This window comes from Ornithorhynchus anatinus, chromosome 2 (assembly GCF_004115215.2).
Source record: "Ornithorhynchus anatinus isolate Pmale09 chromosome 2, mOrnAna1.pri.v4, whole genome shotgun sequence".
NCBI lineage: Eukaryota > Metazoa > Chordata > Mammalia > Monotremata > Ornithorhynchidae > Ornithorhynchus > Ornithorhynchus anatinus.
In genome coordinates this window covers 33,771,754-33,798,003 of record NC_041729.1, presented here as the reverse complement: position 1 = coordinate 33,798,003, position 26,250 = coordinate 33,771,754, and the positions used below count along the sequence as shown (strand labels likewise).

Below are 26,250 nucleotides of genomic sequence, written 5' to 3'. Positions count from 1 at the left end.
GGTCTCAGGGCTCTGGCCCTGCTGTCTGACTTGAAACCAGAGACCAGCGCTGGAGTAAACGGTCTTCAGCTGCCAGGAAGAGCTGAGGTTTATTTTTAGACAGCAGCTGCTCCGCAGAGGGATCGGAGGAGGAAAAATGAAACCTGATGTCTCCTCACCCGCCAAGTTCCTGTCCGAGAATGTCTTGATGAAGGAACCCCAGCTGGCTTTAAGGTTGAAAAGGCCACGAGCAGCGGGGTGGGCTTTAGGGTGTGTGGGATCAGACTCGACCCCTAGCAAAAGCCAACTGCTACAGATGGAGGTGTTGAAGGCACAGCTCCTGCACAATAATGTTGACGTATAGAGAGCTGACACCTTTGTGTCTGTTCCCCTTACAACTGCTAGCCAGGGGGTCGGGTGCTTGCAGCCTGGAAGGCTGGGAGGGCAGATAGAATCGTTCTATGAAATTGGTGGGGTGGAGGTCCAAAAGGCAAAAGATTTTCCTCCATCACCAGGTACTTTGAGGTGGGAGAAGGTGCTTCCTTACTCTCCCTCAAATTTCTAAGAACTTCAGTGCCCTTTTGGAATAAGAATTTAAAAGATACTTTTATTTCACATGGGCTACAGGACACAATTCTAGCAGCTTCTGGGCTGGAAGAGTTGCTCTTGGGAGGGGGAGCAGGGGAAACGCACTTGTTTTGACAACTTCAGACCTCTGCTAATGAAGGCTTGCTCTCTCTCATCCTTTACTGACATTCAGGGATCCAGTCAACCCCTTGGTAGAGGTAGAGATCAGATGGGATGTGGTCTGGAGTCCCCCATGGTTCATCAAGCAGATTGGTCAGCAGTGTCAACTTCAGTGCACGAACTGAGCCCCCTCCCCTCGCAAGCTGACAAAAGGCCACGTCTGAGTCTAGGGCCCTGAGGGAGAAGGCCAGCTTCAACGACTTTTGACGGCTTGGGCTTTCTGAGGTTGCAGCAATCTGTTAAAGTGCAAGTGCAGGAGAGAATTTCCTGCTGCTGATGACTGAAAACTGGTATACACAGGTATTTAGTCCTTGCAGTACAACCTGACCCCAAAAACTGGGCGGGGGGGAATCTTCTCTGCCAGCAGGTTGCCCTCGGCCTGTGCCAGTCCAGAGCTCATCCGAAACCGGTTGATTTGTCACAGACCAGCATGAGATCCGTGGCTCGATGTACGTGAAACAGGGCGACCAGGAAAAGGCTGCATTTCTAGAATGTCCTTCCCAGTGTCTGCTGTTCCAAGTGTTGCACAGCCTTCTGGGGTTGTTACAAAAATAACCACTGATTGTCCTTAAGGGAGCGGGTGGGTCTGGGGCCACAGTTCCCCTGGCCCCCCGTCACCTATTCTGAGGGCAGGAGACCCGCGTATGTCCCGGCTGGTGGCACAATCCACAAGTACGTGGTCTCTTGGAGGTGGGCCTGGTGGCTGTGGAATTGGCTCCAGGTCTTTTGCTTCTCCCTCTTGGCCCGCGTTGCTGACCTCTGCCTCCAAACCCTTGTGCGGAAACAGTCCCTGTGGAGAGAGGCAAGTTGAGGGTCGGAGAAGCGTGGGGAGGGCCAGCCCCAAAGCTCTGAAGATGCTGTTTAGTACCTACATCAGCTAGCGGCTTTCTCCGAAAGGATAAGAATGCTCTTTACAGAGTCACAGGTGAACTACAGCTGAGGTTTATTCACCCTAGAAGGGCGAACACAGTGAAATTAGGGTTAGGAAAGATAGGACGATCGACTGGTCGATGCCCAGAGACCCTCTCCAGCCACTCCTGGAGGTAGGTGCAAGGTTCTGGAAGGTAGGTAGAGCCAAAAACGGCAGCGGGAGGGTACCTGCGGCCCACTCCCTCCCAGAATGGAGGATGCATGCAGGCTCTGATGGGCCTCATTCACCAGAGGTCGGCCATTTTGGTGGCCTATTGGTGGAGCCCTGGATCTGACCGTCAAATCAAGGTCCTCTGAGCTAAAGGAGGAGAAAGCCGGGAGGTGGGTGTGCAGCCCCCAATGGGTGCAGTTTGGTGGGGGAGAAACAGGGGACACCTCCTTTGACACCCAAGAAGGTTAGCCGCCCCGGTCCCAACTCTGCAGCCAACTGTGGAAGTGGCCCATAGACTACCATCGGAGGTTGAGGTTCAACCTGTAGTAATACATCCTTCGCCTCACACCCTCCTATTTCCTTTAACAGTTAGGCTTTCAAAAGTAGTGGATAGTGTGTGGGTGGGTGTGTACTTTTTCATTTTGGAGCAGCAGAATCCCAGGCCCAGAGAGGTTGGCTGGGTTGCCCAAGTCAGCATGGATAAATCCATAATGCATGCATGGAAGTGGTGCCCCCAAAGTGATGGCCAGACTCCTGCTTCCAGTCCTGGGGCTTTGCCCCAAGTTAACTCAGGGATTTTTCATCTCAGACAGGGTCCTGAGGTCCATATCTAGGCTCCTGTCCAAGGACCATGGCCTGTTAGTTTGGTGTCTACAGTGCAAATCATGCTCCAATCCTCCACATCCTTATTTGGGTTCCCCACAGCTTAGTTCCCAGCTAGTGCAGAGAGCCACAAGATGTGTATGTGTGTTTGGGGGATAGCGGGGAGGCGGTGTGCTGGGCCACGCTCTCCCCACCCCCACCACAATCCCAACAATCCTCCTCTCCTGCCCACTTTGCAATGGCACAGCAAATGTCAGCTGTTCATTCTCTCACATTCACACACCCCACCCCCCTCTGGGAAGGAGCAACAGCCCCCCATGCCCTCAAGCGATGCCCTTCCTGATCTCCCAACCATTCTCACCTGGTGCCATATTTTCATCTGCCCACTGGAAGAAACCGCACTGCTGCTCTCTCGGCTTCTGACATGTGTGGAACTCGCGTCCCTTGTTGGGTCCATCCTTCTGGACTACCCGGGTGATGGCCGGCTGGTTGCACATGCAGACGGCGCCCCCGCTGTCTCCGCCACCTCCGGAGCTCCCGTATCCCTCCCGGCTTCCTCCGGCGGGAGGGGGTGCCGGGATCACCGCCGTCCTCCTCTCCGCTGAGGCGCCACCTTCTGCCTGCTGGTCAGCCCAGAGGAAAAAATTGCAAGCACCTGCACCGCATTTGTAAAACTGCCTGCCCTGATTGGGTCCGTCCTTCCGGACTGTAAGCAGCAGCGCCTCTTGGCCACAGTTGCACATCACAGAGTTGCTCCCTTCGGCGGCAGCGGGGAACGACAGGTGAGTCCCGGAGGAGGGGTTGGGAGGTCTGTTCCGTCCCTCAGGGGGTGGCCTGGGTTGGTGGTTGTATCTACTCCCCATTCGGTTTAGGGACTGGTTAAGTTGTACGTGGCTGGCCGGATGGAGGGCTCTTGGGGGACCTTGAAAATATCGTAGGTCCAGGATCTCCCTGAGGGTCTCATCGCATCCTCCGATACACCCAACGAACTCCAGTGGCATAGTTGGGGGAATACTGCCGCGCTTGAATTTGAATTTCAACCTGTTGACAGACAAGATTTTTTTTTTTAATGTTAAAATTCCAATGCCACAGGAATCTGAATACCTTCCCCACGCGGCTCTTGCCTCTCTGACCCAGAGCTGCGTTTACTCCAGGCCTTTCCCCAGCCACCAGTATCCTACAGGCCTCTGGGAACACAAATCCGAGGTGACTTAACGGCTCAGTCCAGATCACGGGGAGCATTGGCTTCCTCACGCTGGGGGGCCGGATGGGCAGCTCGGGGGACTCCTTTTGCCTCTGGGACACAAGCTAGAACCGGAGAGCAAATTCATTCATTCATTCAATAGTATTTATTGAGCGCTTACTATGTGCAGAGCACTGTACTAAGCACTTGGGATGAACAAGTCGGCAACAGATAGAGACGGTCCCTGCCGTTTGACGGGCTTACAGTCTAATCGGGGGAGACGGACAGACAAGAACAATGGCACTAAACAGCGTCAAGGGGAAGAACATCTCATAAAAACAATGGCAACTAAATAGAATCAAGGCGATGTACAATTCATTAACAAAATAAATAGGGTAACGAAAATATATACAGTTGAGCGGACGGGTACAGTGCTGTGGGGATGGGAAGGGAGAGGTGGAGGAGCAGAGGGAAAAGGGGAAAATGAGGCTTTAGCTGCGGAGAGGTAAAGGGGGGATGGCAGAGGGAGTAGAGGGGGAAGAGGAGCTCAGTCTGGGAAGGCCTCTTGGAGGAGGTGATTTTTAAGTAAGGTTTTGAAGAGGGAAAGAGAATCAGTTTGGTACCCTGCCTAATCGCCCAGACTCAAGAAGCTTTAAGTTCCAGCTTCTACACGTGCCATTTGCCACTCCATAGAGCCCGAGATATTCCTGATGAAAGGCTCTATTTACTTCAGAGCTGAATTATGATGGCAATAAAGTGTCAAAGTGACCTGAGCGAATATGCTCCATTCTGCCGAAACACACGTGTTTTGACTAGAATGCCTCTGGGGAACCAGGGACCATTCTTCCATCGATGTGAGCTTGTCTGGAGGCAAGGCAGCACGGTGTCAGAAGAAACAACTGTATACCTAAGGTGTGGTGTCTGACAGGAACCAGCTACGAGAAGGCAAACCCTGGGCAGGAGAACAGGGTGATTTAACACTGTCACGTTACTTCTGGTATAAAGTCAAATGGAGAGGTGGTGGAGTTCAGGGTTGGACCTAGCAAGCTTGAAAACAATCCTGAGGTACAGCCCTTCTGCCCATTCCTGGGAAGCCAGAATGTGCCAGCACAAGTATTTTTATTTTTTAAAATTCATTTTAAGGTATTTGTTAAGTGCTTACTATGTGGCAGGCACTGTCCTAAGCACCGGGGTAGAGACAAGCTTATCAGGCTGGATACAGTCCATGTCCCAATTGGGGCTCACAGTCTTAATCCCCCTTTCGCAGGTGAGGTAACTGAAGCCCAGAAAAATGAAGTGACTTGCCCAAGGTCACAGAGCAGGCAAACGGCGGAGCCGGGATTAGAACCCAGGTCCTCTGACGCCCAGGCTCTTTCCACTAGGCCACGCTGTCTCTCACGTCCCCACATCCCCTGGCCAGGCCTTATTCGCAGTCCTTTTCCCTGACTGTGCTGCCCACAGAAATACACCTTCTCTACCCACCCCTGCAGAAAGGAAAAGAATTTGAAGTCAAACATTAACTCTCTGGGTTGGAGGCATTCTGTAAAAATCTTACTTGTAAACTGGATGAGGTACACAGTCGGGACACACACTGTCATCCTTGCTCACTTCCAAGACAGAGTCGGGAAACCACACTGCTGCTTTACAGGCTGGATAACCCAGGCAACCGAGGTAGAACCTAGGAGAGACACAGGGCCAGGATGACCTAAAAATGTTCTCGTCACTGCAATGGATGGAACATGAAGGCTCTCGGGCCCGTTTCCCTTCTGCCCCAAAAGCCAGTCTAGAGAAGCGGTGGCCAAGCCCTGGTTCTTATCCGCTAGCTGTGTGGCTTCGCCGCTTAGTCCGTATTTCCCCGCCACGGTGGGCCATTGCTCTGGCCGGTTTGGTGGCCTTGGACCAAGAGGGGTGCGGGACACAGCCCCACCTCCACCGACTCTCGCTTGCCAACCCTACTCAGACTGCACTTACCCGCCATTCTTCTTGGTTTTGAGAACCATATCCTTGTTACACTGAGGACATTTCCTGATGGGCACTGGCATTGCTGGGTAGATTTCTTCTTGCTGGCTCACTTCTGCCGCTTCCCCAAAGTACTGAGATAGTGCTTCGTCCAGTCTGAAAAAGAAGGGGCCCGGAGAAGGAAATGAGAATGCCATTAGTGAGAGGTTGGATAGAGAGTACTCGGCTCCTCTTCTATTTAAAATAAGTAATAATGGTAATTGTTAAGCTCTTACTATGTGCCAAGCACTGTTCTATGCACTGGGGTAGATACAAGTTAATCAGGTTGGACCTAGTCCCTGTCCCACACTGAGCTCACAGTCGTAATCCCCATTTTGCACATGAGGGAACTGAGGGATAGAGAAGTGAAGTGACTTGCCCAGGGTCACAGAGCAGACAAGGGACGGAGCTGGGATTAGAACCCAGGTCCTTCTGACTCCCAGGCTCGAGCTCTGGCCACTAAGCCACGCTATTTCTCCAGGGGTCGGTTACTTCTGTTCCAGTGAGGGTGGTGACTGAGTCAGTGCAGCTGCTCCAGTGGAAAAGCTGGGCTCCGGCCAGCCGGCCGGCACGCCAACCCCACTCCTTCCTGGGGACACAACTGTTGGATTGTGAAAGCAGTGGCAAATAAACAACACACTACGGTTCCAAATGCAATCTGAACAGAGTCAATAGGATCAATCTGACTGTTACTTTCAGTTGTTTTGAGTCGTTAGTGGGGTTTTTTTGCAAATGTGGACAGGGAAAAACATGCTATTCCTGCAAAATGTAATGCTTGTGTCTTGCTAAATTGAGAAGCACCCTCAAACTATCCACCCTCCACAACACAAAACGAAAACACAAAACTCCCAACAACTATCACGGGTTTCTCAGTCTGGCAATTTGGAGGAATGGCCGCCTGCAATTGCATTGCTCAATTCGGATCAAGGTCACGGCCGCCTTCTGAAGTAGAGGACCGCCTTCTGAAACGGAGGACTGCCTGATACCAGTCAGGGGAACCCTTAAGGAACTCTCCTAGGAGGTATGGAAGCATAATGGTCAAAGTCCTGTATTTGCCCCCTTCTCTCCCTGAACCTTTTCAGCTGTAGACCAGCCTCTGGTTACCAAGACAATCCAGTTCACAACACACCTTCACCTGGTTCTCTAGGAGTAGCTGAAAACAAGATGAAGCTACTCCTTTAGTGGGATTGAGAGGGTCTAATCACTTTGAGAACCTTGCCCCAAAGGGTATTGCTGACCATTCTGATATACTTATTCCGTATTGTACTTTGAGTAAAATAGAAGTTGTACTGTTTAAAAGGAAGCTCTGGTTTGCTCAGAACTTTGCTGATCTTAGGGGAATCTCGGCCACTCAACCGCCTCGCCCTACTAGTGCTGGAAGAAGCGCTAGTAATAATAACCTTGTCTCTGACATACCCTTTTAGTTTAAGTTTTCTTCCACAGAGTGGAGAGGGCACATATGGTTTTGGATACACCAGCTTGGTCTGAACTGGGCGCTTGTTGTTTCAAAACTAGAAGCATACAAGAATGTCAGCCAGAGAAACCTTTTGGCCTTAGCACGGTTCTCAGCGTTCTGGCAGTGGAGTGAGGGGAGAAGGGCAAAGCCACTGCAGATGTCCTTCCTAGACGGTTGTCACAATCGGGGGGATGCCCACGAACAATCAAGAGGCACAGAGGAAGACACCATCTCATGCAATAATTTCCATCTGCACTCTCAGCCTAATGCTTTTGACAAAATTTACAAGTACCAAAGCCTGCCAATGCTTGAGATAAGTCAAACTGTTATGAAACACCCAGATTCTGAAAAATGTTGTCCTCAGCATAAGGCTAGCCCCAGGCAGTGGTGGTTATTTTCTACTCTTATTCAAACATCTCATTTCACAAATGCCCGGTAATCTCTGACGAGATCCAGCGGAACGTTGTTCTGATAGCAAACGTCCCCTAGGTACTCACTTGTTGGCTTTGGCCGCTGCTTCAATGAAAACTTGCCTATATTTCTGAACTTGTTGCGTTAGAACCACAAACTTGTCCTTCTTCCCTTCACAGATGAGCTTCAAGTCGGCCTCCAGCTCAGCCCGCAAGTTAGGTTTGGACATCTCATACCCCATGGCATCATATCCTGAGGAGGGACACTTGACCTTTGAGTAAACTACAACTATTCCACTAGGAATATCCGGTAAGACCACTGGTAAAATATCCCCACCCCCGCCGGCCCCCCATCACCGTGGTGGTCTGCCCTTACCTTCCACAAGCCCCATGCCCAGATGCCCCGGGAGGAATCTCTTGTCTGCCGTGAGTCCCACGTACATCCGTGATTTGATGGTCTCGATGTGCTCCGCGTGGGTGGCATCTGTGCCTAGAAGTGATTTCTCAGTCACTTTGGAATCCAGCACGTTCAAGACAACAGCTCGAAAGGGCTGCAGAAGGTTTCCTAGGTTTAGCTTTGGCCAAATTTGGCTGGGGCCCACCAAGTTGTCATAAGCCACTCTGACCCTGTTAAGATTCCTACTCCTCTGTGGATTTTGCACCAATTCTGGTCGTCTGTCTTTGCGTTGAATAGGGGGACAGTGGGTCAGGATGGACAATCTCCTAGGGGCATTCCAGCAAGTTAAACATCTTTGAAAAATCCCAATTTATCAAACTGATGATAATATAGGGGAGGTGGCTTGGGGCAGCTGAAGAAGAGATGAATGATTTCATTTGTAGAACGTACTAGAATCAAAGCTGGACAATTCCTTTCAAGTTGTTTCGGAAGAACAGATTTTGATTTCATTTTTTATGACCTATTGACAAGGAAAGTGTCTCACCTTGTGAGCATATAGAGTGCTTTTTATTGCTAAGACAACAAATTGAACCACCCGCCGAAGGCCTGTAGACTTGGACACTTTCTTAAAATGGAATTTAAATGCTTACTATGTGCCAGGAACTGTACAAAGTGATGGGGTAAATACAACATCAGGTTGGGCACAGTCCATGTCCCATATGGGGCTCACAGTCTTAATCCCCATTTTAGAGATGAGACAACTGAGGCACAGAAACTAAGTGACTTCCCCCAGGTCACACAACAGATAAGCGTTGAAGGAAGGATTAGAACACTGGTCCTTCTGAGTACCAGGACTGTACTCTGTACCCTAGGCCCACTTCTCTACATTTCCTAGATTCTATACATTCTCCCCATCTAAACTATAAACTCACTGTGGGCAGAGAATTTATCTACCAACTCTGTTGCTCTGCACTCTCCCAAGCACTTCGTACAGTGCTCTGCACACAGGAGGCGCTCAGTAAATGCCATTAATGATATATACTAACCAATGCCATGCTTTTCCATGAGGGAAATGAGATCGGCTTCTGTGAGCAACTGAGGTGGGCTGGTCTCTCCTTCGACCATCTCCACGGTTGTGGGTTGAAAGCGAAATCCCTTCTCATAGATGGGGATGACCTAAAGAGGAAGCAGGAAAGTCACCCTTAAGACATTCATGGAAAAAACTAGCTCCAGGTTTTGAAAAGGGGGAAATAACCCAACCAAGTTGAAATAAAACCAAAGAGGATGATGAGATTTGCAAACATAATCAAACCCTCAACTGTAAAGACAATGGCTCTGGCGGGTATCTGGCAAAACGGCAACCCAAAGAACCCAATATCTGATTTTAATAACTCAGTTCCCCTCAAATGGAACATCTTTCACTAAACTTGGATCCACCAATAATAATAATAATAATGATGATTGAGGTGTTAGACTGGAAGCTTGCTGTGGGCAGATAATGCGTCTACAGTCTCTGTTATACTGTACTCTCCCCAAGCACTTAGTACAGTACTCTGCACACAGAAAGCACTCAATAAATATGACTGACTACTTGTTTAGTATGTGCCAGGTGCTGTGCTGAACAGAGGGGTAGATACAGGAAAATCAGATGAGACACGGTCCCTGCCTGCTTATGGGCCCCAGAGTCTAAGGGAAAGGGAGAACAGGTAATTAATCTCCCTTTTGGAAGATGAAGAAACTAAGGCACAGAGAAGTTAAGTGAGTTGCCCAAGATCATCTAGCAGGCAAGTGGTGGAACCGGAGCTAGAACCCAGGTCTCCCAACTCCTAGCCCGTGCTCTTTCTATATGGCTCTGCTGTTACCCCACTTTACCTTATCACTCCACCTATCATATGGATAAACTTCAAGGTAGTTTCTGGCAAGGATCATGAGTCCATGAGCAACGAAGCGTTCGTGAGCAATGTCAATCTCCACAGTTGTTTCTTGCCCCTGAGCATCCTGGGAGCAGCAAGCCAGAAAATGGCGAACGATAAACTCATACAGACGCTGTTCATCCCCCTGATGAAAGAAAGATGACGGAACTGTCTCTCCAAAACCAAAGCAAAATCAAAACTCAGAAGCTACTTACAGCCACGTGAACGTCAACCTCATGCGATTTTCCTGAAAACACTGCCCACAGGCCCTTAGCACCCAAGGCTATTATTCCCTCCCCTTGTTCTACGAAGGACCGAATGAAGATGCCGCTCCATGTCTAGCATTTTATACCCCTAAAGCAGCAACCACCAAGGGAGAGCCTCACATGGGGGACAAGGAAAAATTTCCCTAACATAATATGTGTCTTACAGAGGTCAAATGGATCTACAGGGAAGATGTGAGATGGAGGCTCATTTAGATTCATCCCTTTCTTGACATGCCACCTCTCTTGAAAAGTACACAGGTAATGGGTCTTTAAGAGACTCTGTGTTTCTCCTTTTAAAAGAAATGCTGGATTGGCAACTTTCCAAAACGTCAGCAGAAGAAACCCTCGGAGTAAATGTCAACAACTTAGAAACATTTGATAAATGAACCCTGTCTCACCCGTTGGTCCAGTGGTCCGTTCTGACTGGTTTCCCACTTCGGTGGAGAGAACCCCAGCCGTCTGTTTGATTACATACTTCAATGGAGAGAGCTCGTTGAACAGCTCTAGACCTACCTGCAGGTTACAGGTGTATTTGGTGGGGTGAATGGGGGGATGAGCTTGATCTGACTTGTTCCCATTGCGAGGGGTCGGCCCACCCCGGTCTAGAATTCTCTGGGCGAAGTCTCCCCAGTGCTGGTCTTGTGTCTGCTGCTGCACCAACGCCACGAGGTTCAGATCTTTGGGGAAAATATTGGTCTCGGTTCGGGGATAGCTGATGTACCTTAGGACAGAGGGAGGTGAGGGGGAACGGTGGATTAATCCGACCCCTGTGGGCCCTTTAATTCCAGCAAAAGCTGCTAGTGTCATCTGCGGGATTCAGACGCATATCTCCAATTGAGACATCAATCAATCAAGGATATTTACTGAGTGTTTACTGCATGCAGAGCACCGTGCTAAGCACTGAGGAAAGTACACTTCAACAAGTACATCATCTTCAAAGAGGACACGTTCTGGTAGGGAAGCTGGGAAGGCGGTGAAGTGGAAACCAGCGGATCTCTCTCTTTACTGAGAAGTGATGGATGGCTCTTTTAGGTTTTAGCCACCCCTTCTATTTCTTAAAGCATGGGTCCCTTTCCGGCTACCCCAGTTCCAACTCTCAAATCCCAGATACTCACCCGTGAGTGTAGAGCTTTTCTGCAATTCTCATGGTTTCCTTAGCATTTATTTTCAACTTGCGTGAGGCCAGTTTTTCGAGCTCCTGTTAATCAATTAGAAAGTCACATCAGGGAGACCAGCTGCCTGAATTGGTGACTGAAACAGCCATACAATTTACTGTTTGGGGACAGTACGTGACATTTTCCCTTTCAGGATGGCACCTGTAGAGTTTCCAGTACTCTATCAGTCTTGGTTACGGGAAGGAGAGTCAAGCAGAGGCATACCCATTCCATTCCTAGCTTGGACAGTGACTAGCGAATGGAAGACAATCTGCTACAAGTCAAAACGCACCTGTGAAGGGCAGCAGCGGCATGGGAGAGTCAAGGGAAGAGACAAGTTTACTGCGTGGAAGAAGGCAATGGTAAACCACTTCCATATTTTTACCAAGCAAATTCTACGGATCTACTATCAGGATGATTAAAGATGGAAGTGAGGTGTTCTGGACTAGATGTGTCCATGGAGTCACTATGGGTCGGAGACGACTCCACAGCATGAGACAAGGCAAGATACGACATCTGGACACACATTTGGTAGGGATTATGAAGGATGGAGGGGAGAGTGTGGAAGAGGTAACAGAGCTGTCACCTGGGGGAAATGCTGACCTCCTGTCGACTGGAAGAGAACGACATGTTGGGTCAGATGAATATCCGTTAATCTGAATGCCACTTGGAAGATGTGAAAATTTTTTGAAAGGATTGTGCAAGGTCCTGGAAGTCCCCTGACCTTTATCATATCTTTCCTGAAAATATCCCAGGGAGGAGGACCCAGGTGTGAGACTAAGTTTTGGTAAGCCTCTTTCCTAGGGCTGGTGTTCAATGAATGTTTTATTAAGAAAAGACGGCAACACTTAACCGTAAGAGATCAATGCCACCAGTTTCCTGCGTACTGCTTTAGAAAATGCTGCAGTGCACGACCCCCTCATGGTGGATAAAATCTGTGCCTAGAGCTGAAAATTTTAAATGGAGAGAGGAAGGAAGGAAGGAAGGAAGGGAGGAAGGGAGGGAGGGAGGGAGGGAGGGAGGGAGGGAGGCCTAGTGCTGAGTCTCCTCTGGGTGGGGCAAAGGTACTGATTTAACAAGTAATTGCCCCCAGTGACCATGTTTTGGGCTTTTGGTATATTTTGAAGCAGGAACTATTCATCAGGCAATACCTTTCCATCTGGATAGTGTATGAGGCAGTGTTGGAAGAAATAGAGGATGCATCACCTACGTGAGAAAATATAACTAGCAGCTGTTAACTTCCTGCGGTAAACCTACCACGGTATCCAGGGGCTGGGGCCTCCATTTGCTCTTTGGCTTACTCCCCACTTCCACTACTGTCGCCGTTGGCTCCTGAAGATCCGAGCAGAAAAAGAATCCAAATGAATCCTTTGTTAACCTCCTTCCTGACATCTACGTAGCAGTGGGTAAGACGGTTGCTGGTCCAACATGTATTACTATTACAGACAAGTGTCGGGTTGACTCTGAGCCAAGCACTGCATTAAGCACTGGAGAGTGAAAGAAGGACATTATATCAGCCGTAGCCCAGGACGGGCAGGAGGTTTATGGTCTAAAAGCACTCTGACAGGGAGCTGAAGAAATGAGCCAGAACCCTAGACATACTCTTAAAGATGACCTGAAACCTTAAATAAATATTACATAGAGCAGAGCTCAAGAGCTGCGTTTCCTTGGCCGAAGGAAAGAAAATAATGACATAACTGTTCAGTCTGTCATTTTTGGGTGGAGGGACGTTTCCGACATCCCTTACCTCGATGCACATTTGATAGAGGACAAGGCAGGCGGTGTGGTTAAAGAGTCGATGCCTCTTCCAGTTGAACTCTACGAGGCAATCTTCATGCTCGTGAGTCACTGCGGTGGGAGGAAACAAACACGAAATCGATGGTAACTGAGGGGAAGGTGGGAGGTACAGTGAGCGTAAAGTGCTCTCAACAGAAAAAAAAGCAGTCGGCACGTGCAGCAGAAGACCCAAGGACTTCAAGTCTGCCCGGTTACAACCGGGGTATGGGAAGACCCCGTGTTCGAATGGAATGGTAGATGTAGAAGGCCTGACAGACAAGAGGCCTTGCTCCCTCCCCACAAAAATTTCAGCTCTGTGCCATAATCAAGGCAGTGGCCCCCAGCAATCGCCACAGAAGCAGACAGGAGTGAAGGGGGCGGCCTCCAGGGCCGTAGCCCAATAGATAGATCACGGGCCTGGGAGTCAGAAAGACTTGGGTTCTAATCCTGGCTTGGCCACTTATCTGCTGGGTGACTTTGGGCAAGTCACTTCACTTCTCTGTGCCTCAGTCCCCTTTAAGACCGTGAGCCCCATGTAGGACAGGGACTGGGTCCAACCCGATTAGCTTGTATCTACCCTACCACTTAGAAAAGTGCTTAACACATAGTAAGCATTTAACAAATACCATATGATTATAATTATCCTGCCCCTTACAGATGGGCGAGAGGCTTGGGGCCTTCTAGGAACCCTGCAGGCGAGTATGGGCCAGTCCTATCTCTTGTTCCCTGGCCACTGTCATCACAGGGCATTCTCAAAAAGAACGGCCTCCAGCTGCCCTGCCCCTGCCCCAGAGAAGCCCTCCTATATTCTTTATCCCGGCCTCCAGGGAGAAGTCACGGGGAGGACAGAATCAAAGCTGGTAGGAGGCTGCAATGGACCATAGCTGTACTTTCACCACTCCCACCCTCCTCCACTTCCAGAGAGGCCAACCATGGTACGGACAGGACAGGATCACTCCCAGGAGGACCCAAGTCCTCTGGCTCCCAGGCCCGGGCTCTTTCCACTACGTCACACCACTTCCCTTCTCTTAGGCTATCGGCCCCTGCTACACCGTACTCTCCCAAGCACTTAGTACAGTGCTCTGCAAATATAAGCTCTCAATAGATACCATTTATTGAGTGCAACACTGGCATCCATCCCTCTATAACATAAAAAATGACCAGTTCTGTCAGTTTAACTAGAAAATAACTTTTTAATCCCTACCTGAAATTTCCAAATTACCTTTAATTTTATGGAAGCTCTCAGGCACAAAGGCCTGGATGGCCTTGAACCTTTCTACTACGAAACCCAGTGTTGGAAACTGACAGCTACCATAACTAATTAGTTGCTCGGCCAACACTTCAGGAAATATCCTCTGGAGCCTCAAGGTCTGGAATCTAGTGAAGGCAGCACCTACAAAGTGGGGAAGAGACAAGAAGTACTAATATCAAAGATCGATCATTTTTCTCCAACATACGTTTTTGGACAACTCCCCACGTCTCAGAAAAACCTCTATCAGTTGCCCATTCCATTCCGCCTCAAGTGGAAACACCTAACCGTTGGGCTTTTAAGGCACTCCATCAGCTCTCTCCCTCCACCTTCTCCACTCTCTTCTCCCACTACCCTCGAGCTCGCACTCTTCGTTCCTCTCTAATCAACCTAATTACCGTGCCTTGTCTTCACCTCTCCCCCAGCCGATCTCTTGCTCCCACCCTCCTTGCCCGAAACTCCCTCCGCTCTCATTTCTGACAGGCCACTGCTCTGCCCAGCTTCAAAGCCTTTCTGAAATAGCATCTTCTCCAGGAAGCCTTTCTAGATTGATCGTTCATCTCTCATTCAATGATATTGAGCACTTACTACATGCAGAGAACTCTACTAAGCGCTTGGGAGTGTATGATACCAAAGAATTAGCAGACATGTTCCCTGCAAGTAACAAGCTCCCTCCCCCCACCACTATTGCCACTTAAGCTCTTGCCCATCACATAAGCACTTGGGCATGCACCTACCCACAGCATTTGTGTACCAATCCTTATTGCTTCTTCCTACGTAGTGGCTGTCTCCCCTGTTAGATTGTAAACTCCTTGAAGGCAGGATTGTGTCTACTAATTCTACTGAGCTCTCCCAAGCTATCAGCATGGTACTCTGCACATTGGAGGTGCTCAGCATTCTTGACTGATGCACCCACCGAGTTCCTCAAGATCTGGTTTCCGTACTTCAACAGAACACATTGCTTCCTAAAGCAAGGAGCTAAACTGGCCTCAAAACCTTACCGGATCAGGACCTCTCTGGCTCATTACTGTGGACCCCAAAGTGGAGAAGAAATCTCAAGGAACTGTAGCCACCCCGGCAGCTTGAAGGTCAACCTCTCCCTCTTTCCTTCTCACCTATCCTCAGGTCCAATTCCTGTCTCACATCCACAGCATCACTCACTCTCTGATCCGGTTCAGTGAGAGTCTCGCAGGCCAGCTGGACAGCCCGGGGGGTGATCTCAGAGAAACGGGCTCTGAAAACCTGAAGGCTCGGCTTCACTGTCAACCAGACAGAGGCACAGATATCAGCTTCAAAATGTCCGATTCAATTTAGTCCAATTCAATTCTACTACAGCCGAGATATATCTTGAAAACGGTCACGTAAAACCACAATATTTAATTTCATGCCTTGACAGTCAAGCTGGATTGGGAGGAGATCAAAAGGCCAAACCAAAATCTCTGGGCAGGACAGTACGGAGGAAATATACAGGGCTCTGGAGACCCCTCCAGAGAGTAAGCTCAGGGTGGGCACAGTACATGTCTACCACCTCAGCCGTACTGTACTCTCCCAAACAGTACAGTGCTCTGCACACAATAAGAGCTCAATAAATACCATTGAGGATGAGTTGGTTAGGAGGGAGCAGTGGGATGAGATGCTGGAATTAAGAGAAGCCAATCCCCGAGAGTGGCAGACTTAGAGTAAAGGGGATCCCGGGGGAGGTAAGAAGAGAAGTCTTGGGTGGTGGCAAAAGAAGCTAGGACTGCTAAGACCCAAAGGGGAAGTGAGGGCAGAGATGGGGGTCTGCAGGTGGACGGCAGCGGGAGAGGAGAAGTTTGCCCTGTTGGGGTCTGAGGAACTGGGACCATCGGAGACACGTAGGACAGTAGGGTCAGAGCGGGGGAGCCCCAAGGACACCAGGGAAAAGAGGGGGAAAGCCCAGGAGGAGGAAGGCTGGGGAAACTGAGGACGATGCAAGGGGGGAGAGGTCAGGTCAGAGTGGTGACCTGAGGTGGGGGAAAGAGAACCTGAAAATGCCAAGTCAGCCAGAGTGGGAGGATGGGGAAAGAAAGGGTAGATGAAGGGAAGAGAGGAAGGAAGAGGGGTAAAGAAGAGAAAGGATAACAAAAATGCACAAAGAATTTGAGCTGTACCTTTCTTAGTTTTCTCAATTTCTCAGAACACTGGAATTTCACTGATATCTCCCAGTCCAGCTAAGGTGAGTTTTTACCAACTACAGCGGGACATGCTGACTAGTCATCCCTCTACACTGGGTTTGTTGGAAACAAAAGTAGAGGAAAGGGAAATCAAGTCTCTTTGTGGTCAGCCAAAGTAAGTACCCTCCTGCTGAGCCTTATTACTATGACTGCATTCTCACTTCCTTGTCCAGACCTTTAGGAAACGGTCTGCCAGAGAAATGAGCCTAAAAGGAATTTCTATCGAGATGGCAAAAAACACACACAGGAAAGATGAAAACACCTCACATCTGGCTCGGCAAATCTATTTTTTTTTTTTTTAATTTCCCCAGAATGAGTCCATCAGAAAGTTTAAAGCGAAAACCCACCGGAGACAAATGCCGATCTTTTCTCTTCCTTTTCCACACTTGAATCGCCGGTTCCCCCTTTCCCTATGAGCTGTCACTCCACAGTAAGATGGCAGTGAAATCAATGTCAGAGGGAATGGCCAAACATTGCCACGGTTGACAAGATGGTGCTCGGTTCGTGACAAAGAACTCAAATTGAAGAGCTCAGTGCAATAGCTTTACTTACCAGCTTTACACACGTGGATGACTTCGAACCCAATGTTCTCTCCTTCGCGATCGCAATCGGTCCAGATCATTAGTGTCTGGCACTGCTGGGCTTCTCGCTCCAGGGTTCTCTGAAAGGTGAAGTTGGGAGATGATGGTGCTGGTGGGATCTGTGCAGCTTATTCCATCCGTAAGTGAAACTTACCACACTTATAACAGAGCACCTGCCTGGGAATCAGGATGTGAGTCCTAATCCCGGCACTGCCACTAGTCTGCTGTGTGACCTGGGGCATGTCACTTAACCTCTCTGTGCCTCTGTTCCCTCATCAATCAGTAAAATGCAGACTAAGCCCCATGTGGGACACGGACAGTGCCCAACCTGATTAGCTTGTACTTACCCCAGAGCTCAGTAATAATAATAATGGTGGTATCTGTTAAAGAACTTACTATGTGCCAAGCACTGTTCTAAGCACTGGGGTAATGTTGGTATTTATTAAGCGCTTACTATGTGCAGAGCACTGTTCTAAGCGCTGGGGGAGATACAGGGTAATCAGGTTGTCCCAAGTGGGGCTCACAGTCTTCATCCCCATTTTACAGATGAGGGAACTGAGGCACAGAGAAGTGACTTGCCCACAGTCACACAGCTGACAAGTGGCAGAGCCGGGATTCGAACCCATGATCTCTGACTCCTAAGCCCGTGCTCTTTCCACTGAGCCACAATGCCTCGTGGGACTCACAGTCATAATCCCCATTTTCCAGATGAGGTAATTGATGCACAGAGAAGTTAAGTGACTTGCCCAAAGTCACACAGCTGATAAGTGGTGGAGCCGGGATTAGAACTCACGACCTCTGACTCCCAAGCCCATGCTCTTTCCACTAAGCCATGCTGCTTCTCCTAGTATGGTGTCTGGTGCTGTAACAAATGCTATAAAGCAAAAAAAAGTGAGGCAACAAATAGATGATTATTAAATTATTTAATTTCACATGAAATTGATGTGAAATTACCTTATCACAGTTACCCCTAACCCTTCTGCAACCCCTCCAATTTCAAGGTGGCAGGGGAAGGATTAGACTGCTTTATTTATCTTAACTGACCACATTGAATAGCTCCAGTATACATTTACATTTGCACCTTTTTTTGTAAGACCTAATTTATACAAAGGTTTAGGGAGTAAACCTTTTTCAAAGCAGACACGCAAGAAGTAGGAGGAAAAGTCCCTATATTTCCAGAGAATAAAGGCCCTCAGAACCCGTGATCGACCAGTTCCACAGCTCTTTGCTCCAACCCTGGGGCTACACGCCTTCCAGAAGGCTCCTACCTTGATATCCACAAAGTTCTCTGGACAGTACTTCTCGATTTCAGCTTCGAAGAGGATCAGGGGATTGCAGCTCTGCCTGGGGAACCAAAAGCAAGCCAGAGAGCTTAAATAAGGTTCAGAGCCTTCTGTTTCAGGTTGCCAGATTACTTTGGTGAGTCTACCTCATCCCCAGAAACTTGATTAACTGCACCTGCTCTTGCCGAATGCCTTCCTTCCTAATTCCACCCTTCAATATGTGACTTTCAGCCGAATAAACCAGCTTCTCTCCTGACCTAATTCTGCAGCGATAAGTCTCCAAAAGCAAGGGTTTTGTTCTTTGGTTCCAACTCTCACACCTCAAATCAAGAGACCATAAGTTCTGAGAGAGCCAGGTGCCTAAGCCGGAAAGTAAGTGCGGGTGATCGCAGCCCGACGCTCAGGTTGGATGAAAAGGAGCATCTGATAAAATATCGCTGTTTCTCCTCCCTCCCTGAAGATTCGTAATCCCAGCAAGGCAGGAATCAATCAGAAGCCACCAGCAGGAGAGGTGGGACGAGCCAGCCGGCTTCTGAACCCGGCTCAGGCACTGGCGCTATGCCAATCTCCGCGCTTCTTTGGATTTTGGGTTTCCAGACTGTAGCCTGGCCGCTCCTGGGTCTGTCACCCCTGAGGACTGGCCCCTCAGCTCTCCTCTAGTGACCCCAGACTCTCCTCCGGTCAGGAGGGACCTGGAGGGGGTTCTGCGGAATGTGGAATCAGCGGCGACCATGGCCCCGAGTCCCAGCATCAACACTCCCACCCTCGGACTGGGGCAGTCTGGAAAAATGGAGCCCGGGTCTGATCTAGGGCTTGGATGGATCTACAGAAATTATCGCATCTTAGCCCATAATACCATATCTGCTCCCTGGACAACGAACAGCGCAGTCCATTCTGAGGAAAGGTTCTGTCTTTTTAGGACACTTATAAAGGGACGGCCTGTCCTGGAAATTCTGATTAAACATTAGAACAGTACAGTACAAGAGACTGGCTCACGATTTTTAGAGTCCATATTGAATAATCCGGGTTTGATTACCTAAGAGTCGACTGCATTTCACAACTTAAAAAACCCCTCCCCACTCACAAATGCTACTGACCATTTTCGAAACTGCATCTGGAAATCATGAGCCAGCAAATGTCCAGAAACAGAAGTCATCACCATGGTAACATTCTGAATGAAAAGAATTTCGATAATTATCTTCTGGCAATTGCAACATGCAAAACCCGTTGAAGTAAATCAGGCAGAAAATTCTCTCCCAGAACATCAGTGGTTTGAAGGATGACCTCTTTGGGCTCTAATAATACATCATGCTTGGGAAATAATCCTTCTACTAGGCTCTGCGCTGGTCAGAGGACTAGAACAATGAATCTGGCTTTAGTCACTGCACTGTAAAAATGAGTACAGAAGCTGGAGAGGGTCCACAGAGGAGAAACAAAAGTGACTACCACCTATAACAAAAGATGGAAGGAACTGGGGGTGTTAACACCTTCTAATATATGAAAAAGTTTTCTGGACACACTGTAGACTGATTACTCATGATGCCACTGTGGACCAAACAAGAAGAAAGAGCTTAATCTGAAAGAAATGAACTTTCCTCTAATAATTGGGAAGAATTTGACTCTCGGGGAGAGGGGGAAAAAAGGGGGCCTACACTACTGCCGAAGTTATGAAGTTTTAACCTCTGGAGGTCTTTTAAGGAAAAGAATAAGCAAAAATTTCTCAATCAGTTGCATTTATTGAGTGCTTACTATGTGCAGAGCACTGTACTAAGTGCTTGGGAGAGTACAATACAACACAGTCCCTGCCCACAGTGAGCTTAGAGTCTAGGGGGGAGACCGACATTAATCTAAATTATGGATGTGTCCATCAGTGGGGCTGTGGGGCTGAGGGGTGTAACTAAGGCTGCAAATCTATGTGCCAGGGCACTGCAGAAGGAAGTGGAAGAGGAAATGAGGGTTTAGTCACAGCCATTTGCCAATCTAGACGATCTCTTGAGGTCCCTTCCAGTTATACCAAGCTATGTGTCTAAACACAATAGTTTCCAGTCAACTAAGTTTCCAGTCCACCTTAAATCACACGTTCTTGCCCATTACTCTGCCCGTAAGGTGATTTTTCTATTATTTAGGAATTCTTGTGACTGCTGTATATGATCAGTCCCATGTGGAAGGATACCATGCACCGATGTCAGGGGAATTCTTGGCCAAACCCATTCATACATTCATTCATTCAATAGTATTTATTGAGTGCTTACTTTGTGCAGAGCACTGTACTAAGCTCTTGGAATTTGTTGCCAAATGACGGGCTCACAGTCTAATCGGGGCAGTAGCAATATTTATTAAGCACTTACTGTGAGCTTTGGGCAAGAATAAACCTGGGGAATCAGACACGGTCATGATGATTTGGCCAGTCTTGAACATGAGAGTTTTCAGGCAAATCAATCAAACTATCAGTGATACTTATTGACCTCTTACTGGGTGCAGAGCCTTGTAGTAAGGGCTGGGGAGAGGGCGATACATGGAGTTGATGGATATGGTTACCTGCCCACAAGGAGCTGACAGTCTAGTGGGGGAGGCAGACATGAAAATAAATTCTGGATGCATACCTAAGTGCTGTGGGATGAATAGCAAGCGCACAGGTGACGTGGAAGTGAGAGAAGTAGAGGAAATGAGAGCTTAATCGGGATATACAATTTATCATATCTGCCTAACTGCAATTGACACAGAATACATATTGGGGTGAAGAGAATATTCTTCACCTATGATAACTCTAACATGAAAAGAGGTTGCCAACCTCTTGCTAGTCTTTTCTTCTCATATTTGAGAACTCAAGAAAAGCAAGCCAGGGGCCCTATATTCAGATAGAAAAAATAGCATTCTGAGAGAAGATGGCGTTCTTGTGGCAAAAAATGATCCATCACGTACCTGTCCATACAGATGGTAGTCAAATTCATAGATCTTGTTGAATCTGGAAAATCCTTCTCTCTATTTAAAAATAAATGTAAAAGTGTGAGGAGTTGATAGCTTTTCAGAATAATCAACTTAATTAGCAACAACTAGGAAGGCTCAGATAATGCAGTGTCATATCTCTGCAAATACAGCTACAACAATTAAATAAGGACGCAGACAAAATCTGAGTCGTAAACTAGGGTCCTAAGATATAACTCTTCGCACGACATTTTGAAAATCACCGCAGCATGAATTTGGCTCAACTATGAGGTCCTGGGGGAGCTCCTCTCGTCTCATCAATCCACATAACAACCACTCCTGTAAAAATGACTCCCAAATCAACCTGGGTAGTCCTGACCTCTCTCCTCCTCTGCAATCTCATACATTTTCTCATGGAGACATTCACCTCTACATGGATGTCCCACCCACCACCTCAAACTCAACATGTCTAAAACTAGCACAGTAGACAAAGCCAGGGCCTGGGACTCAGAAGGTCATGGGTTCTAATCAGCGTGGCTCAGTGGAAAGAGCACGGGCCCTGGAATCAGGACTCATGAGTTCGAATCCCAGCTCTGCCACTTGTCGGCTGTGTGACTGTGGGCAAGTCACTTAACTTCTCTGGGCCTCAGTTCCCTCATCTGTAAAATGGGGATTAAGACTGTGAGCCCCACGTGGGACAACCTGCTTCCCCTATGTCTACCCAGCGCTTAGAACAGTGCTCGGCACATAGTAAGCGCTTAACAAATACCAACATTATTATTATTATTCTAATCCCGGCTCCACCTCTCATCTGCTGTGTGGACTTGGGTAAGTCACTTCACTTCTCTGTGCCTCAGCTGTCTCATCTGCAAATTGGGGATTGAGACTGTGAGCCCTACATGGGACAGGGGCTGTATCCACCCCAGTCCTTTGTACAGTGCCTGGCACATAGTAAGAACTTAAATACCAGAATTATTATTGTTAGTAATCTCATCTTCCCTCCCAATCCTCTTTCTCCACCTAACTTTCCCATCTCCCAGTAGCTCATTATGGGCAGGGAATGTGCCTGCTAATTCTGTTGCCCTGTACTCTCCCATGCGCTTAGTACAGTTCTCTGCTCTGAGGAAGTGCTCAGTAAATACCACTGTTTTATTGACAACACGAACCATCTCCGCCTCTCCACTCCATAAGCATGGCATATCCTTGACTGCTCTCTCCCTTTCAACCCCCATATTCAGTCGATTTCTCCTCCAGATTTTACCCGCCCCCTCCAGCCAAACTGCCATCACGCTGGTACTAGCACTTGCCATATCACAACTCAACCACTGCATCGGCCGCCTGACAGACCTCTGTGTCTCCAGTCTATCCACTCTCCAGTCCATGCTTCCCTCTGCTGCCGTGCCACCTAAGCACTTACTCATATTCCCTTCTTACCCTTCGTATACACCTTTGTACTCTACTGAGTCCTTCTACTTGTAATTTATTTTAGTGTCCGTCTCCCTTGCTAGACTGTGAACTCCCCGAGGTTAGGGACTATGCCGATTGACCCTACTGTACTCCCCCAATTGCTTAGTACAGTGCTTCATAATCAGTCGACGGTCATTTAGTGTTTACTGTGTTGAAGACCTGGGCTATGTGCTTGGGAAGAGTCCGATAAGGTAGATATAATCCCTGCCCACAAGGACCTTACAGACTACAAGGGAAGACGGTAAAATAAATTACAGATGGACATATACATAAGCACTGGGGAGCTGGGGTGAAAATCTAAGTGATGAAGGTGGTGTGGACTGGTGCAAAGATGACCCAGGAGGGAGGGTGAGTAGGAGAAGCGAGGGCTTGGTCAGGGAAGGCCGCCCGGAGGAGATGGGATTTTATGAGGGTTTTGAAGGTGGGGAGAGTGGAGAGCAGTTGAAGAGAGTTCCAGGAAGATGGGGAGAGTGGAGAGCAGTTGGATATGAATGGGGAGAGAGTTCCAGGGCAAGGGGTCAGCGGCAAGATCGTGGTACAGCGGGCAGGTTGGTGTTAGAGCGGCCAAGTGTGCAGACAGTAGACGGGATGGGATGGGGGAACTGATTAAGGCACTTAATCCTGATACCCAGTAGACACCGATTACTTAACACCAAGTCAGTCCTCAATAAATACCATAATCATTACTATGATTTTTATTATAGGCTTCCCTCCGGGTGAATTCCAGAGCACCGAGTGGCTACACGACTTGGAGCAGCAAAAGAACTAGACAACTAGGTATTAGGCTCAGCGGATAGGACATGGAGCTGGGAGTCTGAAGACCTGGTTTCTATTCCCAGCTCTGCCGATGGTTTGCTGCTACACCCCAAGGCAGATCGCTGAACCTCTCTGGCCCCAGTTTCCTCAGCTGAAAAATGGAGAAGAGTTATCTGCTCCACAGCCCTCTTACCTTGTGAGTCCCATGTGGAACAGGGGCTGTGTCTGCTCTGATCTGACACCTAGTAAGGGCTTAATAAATCAACTGTATTTATTGAGTGCTTCATAATAATGTTGGTATTTGTTAAGTTCTTACTATGTGCAGAGCACTGTTCTAAGCGCTGGGGTAGCTACGGGGTAATCAGGTTGTCCCACGTGAGGCTCACAATTAATCCCCATTTTACAGATGAGGTAACTGAGGCACAGAGAAGTGAAGAAACTTGCCCACAGTCACAGAGCTGACAAGTGGCAGAGCTGGGATACGAACCCATGACCTCTGACTCCCAAGCCCGGGCTCTTTCCTCTGCTTCATGTGTACGGAGCACTGGACTAAGCACTTGGGCGAGTACAATAATAACAGAGTTGGTAAACAACTCCTGCCTGAAAGGAGTTTCCAATAGAGGAGTAGACAGCCATTAAAATAAATTATGGATTCGCTCATAAATCCCGTGGGACTGAGTGTGGGGTGAATAAAGGGTAGAAATCCAAGTGCGATGCAGAAGGGAGGGGAAGTAGGGGAAATGAAGCTAGGGCAGGCCTTTTAGAACTGATGTGAATGTTAGAGAAATCACATTAGAAAAAAATATGATTTTTCGAGAAGCAGCATGGCTCGGTGGAAATTCATTCATTCGTTCAATCATATTTATTGAGTGCTTACTATGTGCAGAGCACTGTGCTTGATAATAATGTTGGTATTTGTGAAGCGCTTACTATGTGCCAAGCACTGTTCTAAGCGCTGGGGTAGATACAAGGTGATCAGGTTGTCCCACGTGGGGCTCACAGTCTTCATCTCCCTTTTACAGATGAGGTGACTGAGGGACAGAGAAGTTAAGAGAGTTGCCCAAGGTCACATAGCTGACAAGCGGTGGATCTGGGATTAGAACCCACGGTTTCGGGCTGCCAAACCTGGGCTCTTTCCACTGAACCACGCTGCATTCCAAGCGCTTAGTACAGTGCTTGGCACTTAGTAAGCGCTTGATAAATACAATTGAATGAAAGACGCCGGGCTTGGGAGTCAGAGGTCATGGGTTCTAATTCCGGCTCCACCCCTTGTCATCTGGGTGACTTTGGGTAAATCACTTTCCTTCTCTGGGCCTCAGTTCCCTCATCTGTAAAATGGGGATGAATAATAATAATAATAATGTTGGTATTTGTTAAGCTCTTACTATGTGCAGAGCACTGTTCTAAGCGCTGGGGGAGATACGGGGTCATCAGGTTGTCCCTAGTGAGGCTCACATTCAATCCCCATTTTACAGATGAGCTCACCGAGGCACAGAGAAGTTAAGTGACTTGCCCATAGTCACACAGCTGACAAGTGGCGGAGGCTGGATTCAAACCCATGATCGCTGACTCCCAAGCCCGGGCTCTTTCCACGGAGCCATGCTGCTTCTCTAGTGATCTTCCCCAGCGCATGGGCAACATCACTCCCCTTCTCTGGGCCTCAGTTCCCTCATCTGTAAAATGGAGATGAAGACTGTGAGACAACCTGATGACCTTAGATCTTCCCCAGGGCATGGGCAATATCACTTCCCTTCTCTGGGCCTCAGTTCCCTCATCTGTAAAATGGGGATGAAGACTTTGGGCCCCAAGGGGGGGCACCTCAGGACCTTGGCTCTTCCCCAGTGCATGGGCGTCGCTTCACTTCTCTGGGCCTCAGTTCCCTCTTCTGGAAAATGGGGATGAAGACTATGGGTCAATCTGATGACCTTGGGTCTTCCCGCGCGCATGGGCAACGTCCCTTCCCTTGGCCTCAGTTCCCTCATCTGTCAAATGGGGATGAAGACTGTGGGCCAACCCGATGACCCCGGCTCTTCCCCAACGCACGGGCAACGTCACTTCCCTTCTGTGGGCCTCAGTTCCCTCCTCCGGAAAATGGGGCTGAAGTCTGCGAGCCCCACGGGGGACCGCCTCAGGACCCCGGCTCTCCCCCCGCGCTTACGGCGGTGCTCGGCACCCAGTCGGCGTTTTATAAATACTAAAGTCATTATTATTTGAGCGAGGGCCTGCCCCGTCCCCCCCCCGGAGAGGGCGCGAATCCCGGCCCCTCTCACCCGCGTGGCCCTGCTGCGGGACAGGAGGTCGGCGATGCCTTTGGCGGCGTCGTTCTTCTCGGCCACGCAGAGCACCCTGCGCGTCGTGCGGAAGGCCGCTTCCATGGCCGCCCGGGACAAGGACCGGCGACACAGCCCCAGTCCCAGCCCCAGCCCCAGGACCGGCCCGCCCGGGAAGCTCATCTCGGGACCGGCCGGGGCCCGGGCGCGGCGGCGGAGCCACGCATGATGCCGACCAACGGCCGAAAACGCTCTGCGACACACAAGGGCGAGGCCTGAGGAGGACGGGCCGGAGGAGGGGAGGCCTGAGGGGAGGCCTGAGGAGGACGGGCCTGAGGAGGACGGGCCGGAGGGGAGGCCTGAAGCGGCCGAGGCCGAAAGGCGGGAATCCCCTCAGACCCCGCCGCGCGCCCGCGCGCATGCGCTCCTCGCGCACCTCCCCTTGGCGGGAAGGAGGCCGCCTCCCCCGCCGCCCAGCGCTCTCTCCCCGCGGCGTCCATTCATTCATTCAGTAGTATTTATTGAGCGCTTACCATGTGCAGAGCGCTGGACTAAGCGCTT

The 26,250-nt window shown here is 49.2% G+C and overlaps 1 protein-coding gene and 1 non-coding gene across 2 annotated transcripts; one reads left to right on the top strand and one right to left on the bottom strand.

Moving 5' to 3' along the window:
- Positions 1–55: 55 nt before the first annotated feature.
- On the bottom strand, positions 56–26,010 carry LOC100079154 (DNA topoisomerase III alpha). The gene is made up of 19 exons (XM_029057968.2): positions 25,690–26,010; positions 21,194–21,253; positions 19,369–19,442; positions 18,257–18,332; positions 16,960–17,068; positions 15,328–15,471; positions 14,186–14,356; positions 12,935–13,035; positions 12,445–12,519; positions 11,149–11,231; positions 10,547–10,754; positions 9,727–9,912; positions 8,901–9,030; positions 7,834–7,947; positions 7,545–7,710; positions 5,565–5,708; positions 5,149–5,271; positions 2,772–3,451; positions 56–1,516 (listed from the first exon to the last, which is right to left on the bottom strand). Exons 1-19 carry the CDS (start codon positions 25,870–25,872, stop codon positions 1,341–1,343), a joined length of 3,003 nt encoding a protein of 1,000 aa, XP_028913801.1. The 5' UTR covers positions 25,873–26,010; the 3' UTR covers positions 56–1,340.
- On the top strand, positions 11,332–11,469 carry LOC114809744. The gene has a single exon (XR_003757522.1). It is a non-coding gene; the product is annotated as a small nucleolar RNA SNORA7 (small nucleolar RNA).
- Positions 26,011–26,250: the final 240 nt, after the last annotated feature.

What these genes read in the sequence shown, in the direction of transcription:
- LOC100079154 (XM_029057968.2), bottom strand. Translation starts at nt 25,872, where the DNA reads ATGAGCTTCCCGGGCGGGCCGGTCCTGGGGCTGGGGCTGGGACTGGGG. An exon ending in TCTATCAAATGTGCATCGAG is followed by an intron (nt 12,520 to 12,934) that starts GTAAGGGATGTC and finishes TCGGATCTTCAG; the next exon opens with GAGCCAACGGCGACAGTAGT. An exon ending in AATACACCTGTAACCTGCAG is followed by an intron (nt 9,913 to 10,546) that starts GTAGGTCTAGAG and finishes TTCTTTCATCAG; the next exon opens with GGGGATGAACAGCGTCTGTA.